We start from the raw sequence: 15,367 nt of genomic DNA, 5'->3' as shown, positions 1-15,367 counted from the left end.
AGTGAGATAGAAAATCAGTGAGGTACTTTGGTAATTTTATATATTGTACAAATTAGGTAGAGATTAACCATTAAACTGTCGTATTTTTTTAAAATGATTTCAAGTGTTTTCTCAGACCAACTTATTTCACAAATTCATTTTAAGTTATTTTGAGTGGTGGGCCAAGCACTTCAAATTTTTTTAAATGATTTTTTTTCAAAGATAAACACCTATAAATTTAAACAAAACACATCCTTAGTGAGAGCATTAAAAAATTTGCTTCCAAATATGAAGTTGCAACCCTTCAAAGAATCAAAACCACCAAGAGTCATAATAAATCTGGAAACTCAAATTCATTCACATATTTAATATCAATTGTATCAATTTATAACAATGTATTTACATTTATGAAGGTTTATGTATGTAGTTGAAGAGTTTTAGTTGAACCTAGTCAATTAGGTGAAATGTTGTGTCATTTCAAGTTGTCTTTTCAATTAGTATAAGTATGTACTTCTGTCGTTTGGAATAAGACTTTGAATTTAAATGAAATCTCTTTAGAGTTTATTCTCTCAAGCTTTATGCTTTTATTTGTATTCTTATGTTTAGAATGCATGATTTAAAACTTTCAATCTAGTTTGATCAATTAGATTGTGGAGAATTTGAAATCTTGAAGTTACTAACAAATTACCCTTTCTTCTTGATCATTGATCAATTTTCCAAGCCGAGATATGTTTAGCTTTCTTGGGGTTGCTTACTAAATAGTTAAACTAGATTTTATAACTTTTGGTGACTTTGATTCTTGAAGGGTTGCAACTCTTCATATTTGGAAGCAAATCTTTTAATGCTCTAGCTAGTAATCATTCTCAATTATTTGCCTATCACTTAGTCTATAAGATACCAATTATTGTTCAAAACATCAATTATGTCGTTTCGCAAACTATTAGTTTAAAATAAAAACTACTTTTTATAAGCATTTTTAAATGCAGTTGCATGCTATTAAAATTGATTTAAAATTTTTAAAAATATTTTTTAAGAGTAAATTTGAATTTGACATTTTAACAATTTCAAATCATTTCCAAATCATGCCATTAATTTAACTTTCTAATTGATTTTAATTGAGTAAGAATATTGTTTTAAAAACTCTTAATAAATTTAGAAAATTTAAAAATTCATATAATTTAAGAAATCATTTTTTTATTTGCAAATTTAGAAAAATCATTACTAAATTTTCAGATAATCTTTTTTGTTTTACCCATTGCAATTTTTCATATACTAATGAAATAAAATGATTTAATTTGTACATTTAGCATGTAATAATTTATGTTCTATTATAAAAAATGTGATTAAGATTTAGTGGGGATTTTATATATGTAAATAGAATGTGCATTTATTAAAAATCAAATTCAAGTAGATAAAGTTTTGATCAATATTTTTGGTAATAATAAAAAAATATATTTAACTTTATAAAAACACAAAATTACATTTTTAAATAACTTAATTACTTAGTAGTATTATAGTATCGAATTTTTATTAACATATCGATATTTTCATCTATTTTTACACATTTCTATAGATTCAATATCAACATCAAGAATTAATAGGCATTTCCATTACATTGTAAAAAAATTCACGAAACATTAAAACAAAATAAGCAACAAAATGTTACTAAATATAAGTAATAAACATGTTAACTCATTTAAAAAGCGTAAAAGGTTTATTTACTAATTTAAATATTTTTCAATTTTTTGTTTTAATTTTTTAGAAAAAAACCTTCGACATCAACACTATATTGATATATTCGTTGACATTTTTGTAAAATTAATACCGGGACATTTATGCAAATATGAACATTTTAAATCTCTATTAGCATGTCTTATCAAGATATAATAAAAATGTCGATTCAGCTGGTCTAACATCTCTTCTTTTTAGGTCGAAACTGATTTTCGATATGAGATTTAGATTTTCATGACTTCATGCGTAGTATTTAGTTTCCACTCAATAATTTTGGTTCTTAGACATTAGATTTTCATGCTTCATCATCTCTATGGGTGGAGTCTACTCTCCTCTTTAATGGGTATTTCATTTAATGTTTTGTTGTATTAAAAAAAACCTTATCTAGGTTGATGGCAAAAAATTTAATAACTTGATCATTACTTTGATTAAAGTGAAAAAGAAATAAAATAATAACTGTTTTAAGAGAGAGAAAGAAGAAATGTATTTGAAATAAGGAAATGGAAAATGAAGAGAGGGAAAATATTTTAAAAAATATAATTAAAAAAAAAAAGAAAAAGAAAAAAGAAAAAAGCAATGGCGCACCGATCGAACTTAGAGATCCAAAGGCAAAAAGTCACCAAAGTCTCTTCATAGTCTCTTCCACTTTCTCTTGTTTTCTCTCCGTTTCTCTCTCTATTACAACAGCTTACCCTAAACCGACTGTAAGAATCCTTCCAAACCCAGACCGGCCGGAAACTTCCCTCCTCCTAAAATGACCTTTTTGCCCTCACCCTCTTCCCCAATTTCCATCTTCTTCCTCATCGTTTGACTCCCTTTCTTCCCTCTCTCTCTCTCTCCTCATGGACCCCACTGACTCCGACCTCGCCGATCCATCTCATGTCTCCTCCTCCGCCGCCGCCGCCGCTGCTTCTGGTGCTAAGTACAAGCTCATGTCTCCGGCCAAGCTTCCGATCTCCAGGTCCCCTTGCATTACCATCCCTCCTGGCCTCAGTCCCACTTCCTTTCTTGACTCTCCTGTTCTGCTCACCAACTTGAAGGTTCTTTCTTTTTTCCTTGGGTTTTTTTTTTTTTTTTTTTTTTAATTGTTGAGATGGGAGTGTTGGGTGAAGCTTTTTCGAATTTGGGGACGAGGGTTTCGATCGGATTTTGTTAACTAGGAACAGATATCGATACTCTAGTTAAATGAGTCTCTGAGTTGCTTTTTACTTCTTGTGCTTTGATGGGTTGCTGAAGAAATGTGCAGAAATGCTTGAAATTATGTGTCTGTTATTACCTGAAATAACTACAAATTTTGAACTTTTTTTTCTCTCTTCTTTCACTGTTTCGTGAATTTTCTCTCAGTTTGTGTAGTTGTGTTGAATTGTTTTGATTTTGTGTTGTCGTTTGAGGTGACTGATGGTGGGCGAATTCCAGATTTATAAATAATGATGTATCACTTCCTATCGCTCTTCTAACTCAGCTTTTTTCTTTGATCGAACAGAGGATAGTTAGGGGTGTTCTTTGACGTCATACATCGCTCTTATTTCAGCATTGGGTTCGTGGCATATGCCTTAATTAGGGGGAATTTTAAACGACTTGACTGATGTGATTTGACACAATTGTTTAGTTGTCCAAACCAAAATTCCTCTCAACTGTTGGAGTTGCGAGCTAATGTTTTAATATCATTTCATGACCATTAGATATTTTATTTGGGTGCTTGAGTTGCTGCTGGGACCTGTTGATTCTGATTCCTGCTCTTAGAGCAGTCCACTGCATTGGGTGGCTCCTTTATGCCGGTGTGGGTTATTCCATAGAATTGCTTTAGGGAATAATGCTGTTGTAAGTTTGAGGGAATAATTGTGTTTTCTTTCTAAATCTCAACCCTTCTATACTTTCATTGCCGTCAGTGTGGGTTTTTCACATAATGAATCTACCTTTTCAGTGATGCTTCAGCTTTTTCTTCATCTTTGTTTCTCTTGTCATGATACATGTACACCCACCCAAAACTTTTACTATTTGTCTGTATTATATATATAGAATGAGAAGTAAATGAATCTGCTAAGAGATGTGTGTTGCTTTTGTTCAATATGCTACAATGGTATATAAAGGAGATAGATGTGGTGACGATTACAGATGGGCATGGACATAGACACTTGACAGATAATTATCTTTGATCACTTGGAGCTCATGGATCTATTTTAGGCTGTTATCTCTAATCAGTCCACGTTGCTTTGTGTTTGCTCTGTTGAGATCTAAGAATGTCTTGCCTTCACCCTAATGTTTTATTTGTTTAATGTTAATACGATTAAGAAAAGTTAGAGATCATATTTTCTGTGGTTCCCTTTTTTCTGTTAGGTGGTTCAATTATATTGAAAGACTTTTGTGCATACCAGATTTCATAGTAGATAACCTATATGGAATTGTCACTGCTGCTGCATGTTTATTAGCTTTTGAGTTTCCAACGATAGGGAAAGGAAAACTTAAGTTATTTTTTTTTTAGAAATAATATTATTAATTTAATTTATGTTTTGTGGTAAACTAGCTTGCGTAAATTATTCATCTGAAAATATCTGGCTTGTGCAGGTAGAGCCTTCTCCTACTACTGGGTCCCTTACCAAGCTTCCAATGGCACATGACTCTTCTAGCTCAGCTATTTATCCAATGACCACCATGGCTTTCTCAAATACTAATGCCTCAGATGAAGGAAGATCCAACTACTTTGAGTTCAAACCATATGTTGGACCAAATATGGTACTTCCATACTAACTTTTCAGTCGTTTAATTATTAGGTTAAATGTAGGTTAAAATACCAATTTGGTCCTTGAATGCAGGTACTTGTTCTAGTTTAGCCCATGGATTTTCAAATGTCCTAATTTAGTCTATGTAGTTTCAATAAACCTTAAATTTAGTCTTTAATGCTAGTTCATGGTTAAATTTTCCAAAAGCAAATTAATTTATATTGGTCTTCACTCTATAAATTTTGGAGTCATAATCAGTTAATCACATAAGCATTGTGTCTTTTCTAGAATGGCAGTTTTTTTATTATTATTTCACCAATTTTGATGAAAACTAGCTTCAAAGTAACTAGGACTAATACTAATTTTAAGGTTTATAGAAAGTATAAGGATCAGATTTGGATCCTTGAAAGTACAAGGACTAAAATGGAATGATTCCCAAAATACAAGGACCGCAGTGGTATTTTAACCCTAAATATGTGGTATGGTCCCTAGGTAATTCTCAATTTGGTTGTTAATCTTTTAAAAAATTCTCAATTTTACCCTCATTATATTAAAAATTCTCAACTAGCTCCTTAAATAAGTTTTTAAATTTTGTTATCAAAAGGTTGATGAATCATTGAATTATTGTTTTATTAACATGTTTAGACATGTGAATTTGCCAATCAAAATACTACTTGTCACATGAAACTCAACTCGCTCATTCCCAAAATCCCTCTTTTCCAAGTGGTATAGCTAAGTGGCATGGCCATGTGTGGAAATATGTTAACAATACAATAACTTAATGAAATGACACAACTTTTTATCAACTGATTTTAATATATATTTTATGGAAGGACTTGATTGAGAATTGTTAATCTTAATACATTAAGGGAAAATAAGTTTTTTAAAAATTAAGGACAAAATTGAGAAAGCCTGAAAATTGGGACCATTAGATATATTTAGCCTAATTGTTATTACACAAGCCAAGGGTGATTGATAAGTTTTGGTCAAGGAAAAAAATATATTGGTAGCAGTCTGTGGAGTATGCTCTCCATTCGAACTTTTACTTTTCATAAAACCTCATAATGGGTCTTTGATTTGGACAGGGATCTTAACATAAAAAAAAGGATCGGAAAATCCATCTTAACATAAAAAAAATGATAGGGAAATCCATCTTAATTGTATAAATTGGAGTAAATATTAACCGTTTGATTTGTGAGGTCCCCATTCTTGTTTATTTCGTAATATCATCTTTACGAAAACGTTTTGCATGATTCATTGCTTAGCACAAACTTAAAACATCAGGGTTACCTCTCAGAGTTACTTTCACACAATAGTTTTCTGACCATATGGACTGAAATGATCTATTTTAAGGCATTTGTTTTCTTCTTGATGCAAATCCATATCTCCCAAAAAAGAATGAAAGAATGTAAGGATATATAAACAAAAATCATTTTAAGATAATTCTTTTGTAACTTTGTCCAGCTGGGAAGCTTTTATTTCTCTTTCTTAAGTTCTTTGAATTGTGTATTAACTTTACTTTGATTGCTGGTTTGGGTTTCCTTTGCTTACTTATGCTGTTTTTATTGTTTTTTTCTCTTCTTTTGGAGTTTGTAAGTCTCTTTTCATTTACTCAAAAAAAAAAAAAAAACTATATCTTGTTAACGGAAAAAAAGGATAATTCTTTTGTAACCAGTAACTAGAACTCTTTTTCCCCTATATGCGATTCTTCTTTTCTTTTAAACCATTTTTGGTTTTTTTTTTTTTTAATTACTTCCAATCCTCCATCCATTTTTAGTCTTTGTACTATACTACTATTAACATGTTTGTCCTGTATTCCAGTTGTTTCGTTTTATTTATGCTGAAAATTTATCAATTGAGATTCAGACTTTTACCACCCGATTAAAACAGTAGTAATTAAATGTTCATGAAAGCTTACATAACCTTTATAATGTTTGATAAAGTTGAAGTCTTATTATGTCAGCTTCCACATGTCATGTAAGTTCTTAGTTACAAAACTGTACTTGGTAGAGAGGAGAATTATAGTTCAGCTTAAGAATAGGGATGTGATGTTCCAATTTAGGTGCTTCTTTCCTAATGATTTTCATTTACTTTAAGGTTCCTGCAGATTTGAGTCATAGGAAAGCTGAACAATCTTCTGAAGTTCAAGTTCAAGGTCAACCTCAACCATTTACTGCACCACCCATGACTAAAATCGAGATCAATGTCGTTTCAAATGATTTGAGTCGATCAACCCAGATGGATACACGTACAGTTGCCTCAGGGGCTAGTGTTCCTGAAGCCAACGGAGATGATATCAACCATAATTTGAACACAAATAGCAGGGTTCAGGCTCCACAATCTGATCCAAAAGGCAGTGCCATTCCAGTTGTTTCAGATAGGTTATCTGATGATGGATATAACTGGCGGAAGTATGGACAAAAGCATGTTAAAGGGAGTGAATTTCCGCGTAGCTATTATAAATGTACCCATCCTAACTGTGAAGTGAAAAAGCTTTTTGAACGCTCCCATGATGGGCAAATAACTGATATTATTTATAAGGGCACCCATGATCATCCTAAGCCTCAGCCAAGCCGGCGATATTCTGCCGGTACTTCTGTGAATGTTCAAGAAGATGGGCCTGATAAGCCTTCACCTTTATCTGGCCAAGATGGTAGAGAAATAGACTTGTATTTTTAGTTTCTATATTTGGTATTTCATAAGTTTAGTCCTTATACAGGGTGTTAAGCATGGTTGTTTTATCTATTATATTCCATTTCAGACAGGTCATGCAGCATGTATGCTCAGTCAGTGCATACCATTGAGCAAAATGGAACTACCGAACCATCTCTGGCTGCAAATGATAGCAACACCGAAGGTGCAGGAACAACTCTGCCATGCAAGAATCATGATGAGGTTGATGACGATGACATATTCTTGAAGCGGAGGTATACTTGATTTCAAGTTAAAATGTTCTTGAATATTCTGCAAAAGAAAAAGCAGCACAGTGTTTTGTAGTACTGTTTATGAGTTCTGTTTAATTAAATTCATCAGGAAAATGGAACTTGGTGGTTTCGATGTCTGCCCAATGGTTAAACCAATCAGGGAACCACGTGTTGTGGTTCAAACTCTAAGTGAGGTTGATATACTGGATGACGGGTATCGCTGGCGCAAATATGGCCAGAAGGTAGTGAGAGGAAATCCCAACCCGAGGTACATTTCTTTCCTAATAATGGTTGGGTGCGTTGCTAAATATCTATCACACTTTTCAATGGTAATATACATTCAAGCCATAACGTTATCCATATTTATTGCTCGATGATATTATTTGAAGAAATCCATTGGAGCTCGCCTGCATAAATATGTTGAAAAAAAATGATATATTAGTACTTAGTTCAATTCTTTTACTTTTGTATCTAAATTTTAGTTACAATCATACTTTATAAATCAGTTTCCCTTTTCTTTCCCGAGAAGTCGCACGTGTTTGGGATTTGCTAAAGTTTGCAGAAAATCACGATTGTTAGCCATCCTTATCTGTTCTGTGCCCTTCCAACTTGAAGTTTTGTGCTTTGAATCTCTCATATCAATATTTACCTATTTTAATGTTAAGATGTGTTTGCCCTTCATGTGTATGGGATGCTCCATTGTTATATTTTTATTAATAGCACACTCATACTTGTACGCCACAATTCTAATAATGCAGGAGTTATTATAAGTGCACAAATGTTGGATGCCCTGTTAGAAAACATGTCGAAAGAGCATCCCATGACCCAAAAGCCGTTATAACTACGTATGAGGGGAAACATAATCACGACGTTCCCACTGCAAAGACTAGTAGCCATGATGTCGGAGGTCCATCGACAATTGCACCATTGAGGTATAGACTTGAGGAGAGTGACACCATAAGTCTTGATCTTGGTGTTGGCATTGGCATGGGTGGTGAGAATAGATCAAATGAATACAGGCAGGCATTGCATTCACAACTTGTTGAAAACCAAACTCCAAATGGCAATTTCAACTTCGAAGTAGTTCAAGAGAACTCGGGCCCGACCTATTTTGGTGTGATCAATAGAGGTATAAATCAGCATGGATCAAGAGAGAGTTTGAGTGAAAGCCGCAATAGGGAGATCACTCCACTAAATCATTCGTCCCACCCATATTCGACGAGCATCGGGAGAATACTAACAGGGCCTTAAGTTTCAGTGCAATGAAGCCATGAGAACAAGACGCCACCATTTTTCAACCCTATATTGCTTTCTTTTCATTTGGATGGCTTAGGATGAGGAGTGAATGTGGAAATATTAGAGTTCTTTTATGTTTGCCCTTTGTTGTTTGAGCTTATGCTGAGGTTAACTGCCTTAGTTCTAACTTCTCAGTCAATACATGTACAAATATAATATGAACCAACTGGTATTATTTGTTACACAGAAGATGTACCTTTACAATGTAATTCAAATACTGGAATATAAGTATTAATTAGCATAGAACTCTTCCTACTTTGCAATCTTATAGTGTGCATATGGTAACTACAGCAATAAGTTTCCATAAAAAAACATAAAAAAGGTCATAAATAATAACATATTTTCATAAGTTTGAAGTGGAAAAATGCATTTTACAACTACATGGGTGTCAAATCCAAGCACTAGAGGTAACTAAAGTTTGATTCAACCAGCCAAGATATAGAACTCCATCCCTTTCTTCAAGTGTGTACTTGTCACAGTAGTTCTTTAGCAGTGCCTCAATAGTAGCATTGACAAAAGGGCTTAAAGGGTGTGGCTTAAACCCAGCCATGAGTAACCGTGATCTCCATTTCCCGAAAAGTTCATGACGTTCGACTCTTTCGGCTCCCTCACATGCTACTAAATTTACGATGTCTCGAGCTAAACAGTGCTGCTCCACGTTGATCCGCTCCTTGTGATCTCTCGGGAGCGTCACATCAATGGATTCAAAAACAGCAGTATAATACTTCAATGTCTGGATGAAACGGGAAAGAAAGGGCGCTGTATTGTTGTTTGACTCGTGCTCGACAACTGTCACGACTTTTGGAGACAAGCTCTTGACAAGCCGCAAAATTCGATCCCGGTGATTCTGACTGCCAACACTTTCATCTGGCATATGGTGCAACACTAAGGCAAAACTCACAGCAATCGCTTCACCTGGTTGAACTTTTAGATCTTCACGTTGAATTTCAGCAGCAGAGCCTGCAATTCCATGGAACTCAAAGGGTACTTTTAATGACTCCGCCAAAATAGACAACCTTTTTCCTACAATCTCGAGCCCCCCTCCTCGAGCAAAAGCTGAAGTGGAATCGTCTATGCCTGTAATAGTAACCTTTGGGGGCCCTCCAGGCCGATTGGCGAGAGCTTGCATCAACGTGACCCACTGATTTCCCTGAGCTATCTGAAAATCAACTATGTGAACTCTATTTTCACCTTTTATAGCTTCAGCAATTGCCCCATTTGCTGAAAGGTACCCAAACTTGAAATAAGGGCAAATTTCATAGAGAACATGCATGTATGAGAGCAGTTCAGCACCTACAGGCTCTTTACATCTAAGGGCTTTGTAGATAGAACTACCTGAAGATGCTGTTCTTGCAACAAGTGCCTCTAACAAGTAAGCCCCTAAACGCTGGATTGGCTCACCAGAAACCGAGACCATTCCACGTAACTCTGACACCAACCATTCTCCAGTCACCATATCATTTTCTTCTATTGCTCGTGCACAAGCATAAAGCATCTCTTTCAAATCCCTTCTAGAGATAATCTCAGCCACGTCTTTCCACCCTGCTTCTTGCACGGGTAATACAGGATTAACTGGTTCAGTGATAGAATAGATGTCAAGCCTATCTGCATCAGGTCCAAGCATTGCAGTCTCCAACTCCCTGATCTTGTGCCTTAAGTCATCAGCAGCATCATCTGATAAACAAGATCTGACAGGTGAGCCACAGTTATTGTCGGGAGAATAATACGGGTCTAACGGGTATGAATGGCACTCTTGGTGTGAAGAAGGGCTTCCATTTGATGTGAAGCTAGCAGTAGAGGAAGAATATTGAGGAGGGTAACTACTAGTTCCTGAGGACGACTCAAGGTTGCAATACTGTTTGAAAGCCTCAGATGGTAAGTGATTCTGTTCGAAGACATCGTCAGAATACAAGCCACCTCCATGATTGACGGGAGGCCAGTAACTAGACCCAGGTTCTTTCTGTGGCTGTTCATAGAACCTATAAGATTGATTTGGAACTTTCTTTCTTGATGGTTCGTGCATTGGAGATTATGTTTCTAGAACAAGATTGACCCAGAGCAATGACAGGACACTTTTGTGAAAAAGAATAATCTGAAACTTATTACAGGCTCTCTCCTTTTGTCAGCAAAATAATCCGTGTTAGTTTCAAGATTCCCAGACAATGCAGCCTAGGATGCCTGATGTAACCTAACCAAAAAATCGAGAATGAAGATAAACTATTACAGAAGAAGAAATCAAAGGACTGGATTTCTGTGCTACCACATAAGAATTCGAAGCATATATCGTGATCAGAAAAATTCAAGAATTGTTTGAGTTTAATTCGCTTCTGAAAGTTCAAGCTACATATTAGGCTACACAAATCAAAACCTGTATGTGAATGAATTTAAACAAAAGGCAACAGTTCAAACAGCTTTAATCTACAATATACATTACAGAGATGTTCAATTTACAAATCAAACTCTGCTTGTGAATGAATATGAACAAAAACCGACAGTTTAAACAGCTTTAATCTACAAAATACATCACAAACATGATAATTATTCATAAAATTCCATGGTTCTTTCTTTTCCATCTTTTTGAAAACTACCAAGAAACATCCTCTTCCCAAAGTACATGCTCCATCCTAGAGAAAAATTAACATCAGATATTTTGTTCTGAAAAACGAAAATAATCAAACCTTACAAAGAAACCCTCTTTCTCTATGACTCAATGCCAAAACTCAGCAGACATGAAAGGCTTTTCCTAATTAAGCTCACTCGAAGATTCAAACACGAAACCCCTACATAGAGGCCTTAGCCAACAGGGCAAGAAATAACCTTTCCCTCTGTGTCTCTCATATACAAAATCTCGAACACAAACTCTAATTGAAGTAGAAAAAGCATGGAAAAGGGGGAAAATCTTGCTCTCACCATCTAAGAACATGAAAAGGCATAAAAACAGTGAAGAAATAGCTTGTGGAGTCCAAAGCAAGGGCAAGATCCGCATATTCTCAAGCAAAAGCAACAAAAAGAAAAGTGGGGGAGGGGTGAAACAGCTCAAAAATGAACAATCAAGAGGCAAAAACAGCAATCTGAGATTAAAAACAAAAAAACAAAAAGAAATCAAGCTAGAACTAAGATTTAAGCTCAGAAACAAGAGAAGCAGTTGAGAATTAGCATCAAGGGTCAAGTAATTCAAACACAAATGCAAAGAACACTAACCTCAAAGGAAGAAGCTTGAAAAGAAAAAGAGCAAAAAAAGGAGTAGAAAAGTAGAAATTGAAGCAAAAAAAAAAAAAAAAAAACCCAGAAAGCCTAAGTGGAGAGAAGGGTAAACGAGTTCATATATTGAGGTGGAGCTTCACTTATTATCAACGATCAACGATCAATGATGGCGATGGGTTGAACACATTTATTACCAAAGGGTATGGTTTTGCCATTTGCTTCAAAATTGGGACAACAAATTTTGTTGAAAGACTGTTCAACACGTGGCCCCCTCATTCTTTTTTTGAAAAACCTTAATCTTCTACATTATTACCTTCTTGCCACTTTATTCCACTACTCACACCCACATCCATTTATAAGTAAAGCCAATTTTATTTATTTATTATTATTATTAAAAAAAATCCCTTTTTATTGATATAAGTAACAATTTAGTCCTTGAATTTGACTTAGTCAATGAATTTTAAAATTTATAACAATTTAGTCCATATTGTAAAAATTAAGATATTGATTATCGATACTGATTACCAATCTTGATACTGATTACAAATTTCGCGAGTGATATTGATTACCAATATAGATACTGATACTAATATAGATTGCCAATACTGATACTGATATGGAGATGAGTATGGATCTAGATAAAAAAGTAAGGGTAATTGATTGAAAGTTAGTAAAAAAGATGGTGTGAGTTCGACATAAAATGTAATTTTAAAGTGTTCATTTTGATTTTTGTATTTTCAACTTTAGTTTACTTTGATCCCTATGCTTTCAAAATATTATTTTGATTCCTTCATTTTCATTTTTAAGGGACCAAATGACCCATTTCTTAAAAATATATAAACCGAAATGAACTAAAGTTGAAAGTATAATGACCAAAATAAATATTTTGAAAGTATAGGGACTAAAATTAATATTTTGAAAGTAGAAGAATTATAGTGGACCAAAATCAATAGTACATGGACCAAAGTAGTATTTAAACATCTCCCTCTTTGGTGGAACAACAAATTTAGTTTTGAACTTTGAGATTTATGTATATTTGACCCCTAAATTTTCAAAATAGCAAATTTAGTTTTTGTAACTCTTGGATATTTTAAATTTCACGGATCTACCTGATACAAAATTGAAAGTTTACATAGTGTTTAGACATAAAATTCAAATTTATATTTATTAAATCAATATTTCTCAGATTTCAAATCACATTATTTAAAAACCATTTCTTGAACGTTCTAAAACCCAAATGGAGAGTAAATGTATTTAGTGATAATGTATTTTATTAAAAAAAGAAAACATTTTTTTTCATGGGTGCTCCAAACACACTACAAATGTTTTAATCAAGGTCCTTCATAACTATTTTATTTTTGAAAATTAATTAAGTTATAAATACTGGTTTCTTTTTCCTTTATTACCTTCCTTTTGAAAATTTTTTAAAATAAGAAACCAAAATTTGGAAGTTAAAAAAATAATTTTTAACCCCTTGATTTTATTTTTCAAATTTGAAATTTGTTAGTATTCAAATAATGTATTTTTAAGTTAAATGGAAAACCTACCAACAAATAATGAGAAACACGAGCATAATTAAAAAAAAAAGGATAGTTATCAAATAGGTCTAAGCTAGGTAAATATTAGCAAATAATTGATTTTTTTTTTTTGTTAAAATATCATTTTTAATTTCTTACGCTTCAAGACTCATTCTATGATAGTCCTTGTACTATGTCTAAATTTAATTATTGTACTTTGAACAAAACTTAAAATTAGTCTTTATTGTTCATCTGAAATTAATTTTTGCCAAATTTTTATTCAAGAAAAGATATCATGTTAGTATCTTATGAAATATGAAAATTTAAGATGTGGTCCTCACACATGACAGATGTCACACAAGACGTCCTAACAAAATCAGATACAACAAAAAAGTAACAGAAAGTGAATTAAAAATACACACAAGAGTTGGTAACCCAATTCGGTGATAAATCACCTACATCTATGGGCAATATGCCCGAAAAAGATAATCCACTAATATATAAAAAAACAAACAAGTACAATGTAGTTATTAGTTTAAAGTTTGGGTGTGTAATCTTGGTTATACCTATCTCCCCACAATCCCTTTATTTATTACATGACAAAATAATGATAATAATTTAATTTTTTTAAAAAAAGTGATAATTTTTTTACTATGTGGCAATTTTTAATTGAGCTGCACAAAAATAAGTACAATCAAATCAACATCTAAGTATTTTTTTTTTTTAATATTTTAGTTGTTATGACTCAAAGTTTAAGGTGATTTTTGAAAATAAATTAATTTATTTATAAATATAGTAAATTATGATAAATAATAATATTTTGTTATATTTAAAAAAAATTTCAACTGTAATACTATTTAAAATAATTACGTAAAAATTATAAATTGATATTTATCATTTTTTTTCTTCAAGAAAAATCGTGGTATCTAAACCCGACATCTTGGAAATTGGTCCACACGTTTATTATGATGTCTCTTTCTTTTTAGAGTAATAACAAAATTTTAAAGCTTACTCCCTTTTTCTTTTTCCCACTTTTATTTTTCTTTTATTTTTTCCTTCTTTTCAATTAAGGGTATCTTTTTGTTTTGTTTTGTTTTTTTTTTCGAAAAATCTAAACATTTGGTGCGATTTCTCATGTTTCTCGTTTAATATTTTTAATAAACTTTTTTTTAAAAGATTTTATATATACTTTTAAAAAGGATAACTATACATCGATCAAGGTTGAGAATTCGAATTTCGTTATATCGTTTTTAGATTTATTGAGTTCAATAAATATGTGTTTGACAGACCATTTAAATTATGTTTTAGAAAATTATTCTTAGATTTTATGATTTAATCAATTCAATTTAAAACCAATTTTTTGATATCCTCGGTGCATCTAAATTTTGAATTTTAAAATGCATAATTATATTAAATAAAGATAAAAATAGAAATATAATATTCTATGTTATAAACTCAATTATTTTGTTAGAAAACATAAAATATGTATTATATAATGTATATAAAATATATATGTTGCAAAATAATAATTATAGTATTATACCAAAATCTTACGTAAAACATGTTCATTAATATAAAATTAATAATAGTTTATAGCCAACTTTGTATTTAATGGATAGCTACAGTCTAAAAGTAGTTTTATCTTATATAAATATACTATCAAATATATTTAAAATAATTATTTAAATTATATACCGATTTTTGAATTTACTATCAAACACGTATTTAACTTTTCAAACTCAACAATTTTATCACTAAATTTTGGATTTGGTTCCATTCATATCATTCTTTCTAATTTTTAGTTAATATAGTTAACAAATGCTAACGTGATATTGTTTTTATGAAATAAAATATATTATTAAATAGAAAAAAAACATTTCAATTTTTTCTTTTTCTTTTTTTCCCCTCCTTTCTGTATTCTTTTCTTCCTCCAATCTTCAAATTTCTGACCATGATTTCAAAATTATCAAGGATGTTAGATAACTATTTGATTTTT

The 15,367-nt window shown here is 32.3% G+C and overlaps 2 protein-coding genes across 4 annotated transcripts; one reads left to right on the top strand and one right to left on the bottom strand.

The window, feature by feature from the left end:
- The first annotated feature begins 2,287 nt into the window (after positions 1-2,287).
- Positions 2,288-8,893, top strand: LOC120090463 (probable WRKY transcription factor 20). 3 transcript variants are annotated; one of them, XM_039048143.1, is made up of 6 exons: positions 2,288-2,750; positions 4,276-4,443; positions 6,528-7,083; positions 7,192-7,357; positions 7,464-7,622; positions 8,113-8,893. In XM_039048143.1, the coding sequence occupies exons 1-6, from the start codon at positions 2,553-2,555 to the stop codon at positions 8,603-8,605; spliced, it is 1,740 nt and encodes a 579-aa protein (XP_038904071.1). In that variant the 5' UTR covers positions 2,288-2,552; the 3' UTR covers positions 8,606-8,893. The 3 variants fall into 3 exon arrangements, with proteins under 3 accessions (XP_038904071.1, XP_038904072.1, XP_038904074.1); XM_039048144.1 differs by lacking the exon at positions 2,288-2,750 and adding an exon at positions 3,741-3,948; XM_039048146.1 differs by lacking the exon at positions 2,288-2,750 and adding an exon at positions 3,741-3,952.
- A 39-nt stretch (positions 8,894-8,932) lies between these two features.
- LOC120090464 (scarecrow-like transcription factor PAT1) lies at positions 8,933-12,028 on the bottom strand. Its single transcript, XM_039048147.1, has 2 exons — positions 11,852-12,028; positions 8,933-10,838 (listed from the first exon to the last, which is right to left on the bottom strand). The coding sequence occupies exon 2, from the start codon at positions 10,671-10,673 to the stop codon at positions 9,039-9,041; it is 1,635 nt and encodes a 544-aa protein (XP_038904075.1). The 5' UTR covers positions 10,674-10,838; positions 11,852-12,028; the 3' UTR covers positions 8,933-9,038.
- Between the last annotated feature and the right edge of the window lie 3,339 nt (positions 12,029-15,367).

The sequence above is a fragment of the Benincasa hispida genome, chromosome 11, assembly GCF_009727055.1.
Source record: "Benincasa hispida cultivar B227 chromosome 11, ASM972705v1, whole genome shotgun sequence".
In the NCBI taxonomy this organism is placed as follows: domain Eukaryota; kingdom Viridiplantae; phylum Streptophyta; class Magnoliopsida; order Cucurbitales; family Cucurbitaceae; genus Benincasa; species Benincasa hispida.
The sequence above is the reverse complement of the archived record's forward strand: the minus strand, read 5'-3'. Positions and strand labels throughout refer to the sequence as shown.

Excerpts from the sequence above, each read along its gene's own strand:
- LOC120090463 (XM_039048143.1), top strand. The coding sequence starts at position 2,553 with ATGGACCCCACTGACTCCGACCTCGCCGATCCATCTCATGTCTCCTCC. Across the intron at positions 2,751-4,275 it reads TTCTGCTCACCAACTTGAAG|GTAGAGCCTTCTCCTACTAC; the intron begins GTTCTTTCTTTT and ends TGGCTTGTGCAG. Across the intron at positions 7,084-7,191 it reads ACCTTTATCTGGCCAAGATG|ACAGGTCATGCAGCATGTAT; the intron begins GTAGAGAAATAG and ends ATTCCATTTCAG.
- LOC120090464 (XM_039048147.1), bottom strand. The coding sequence starts at position 10,673 with ATGCACGAACCATCAAGAAAGAAAGTTCCAAATCAATCTTATAGGTTC.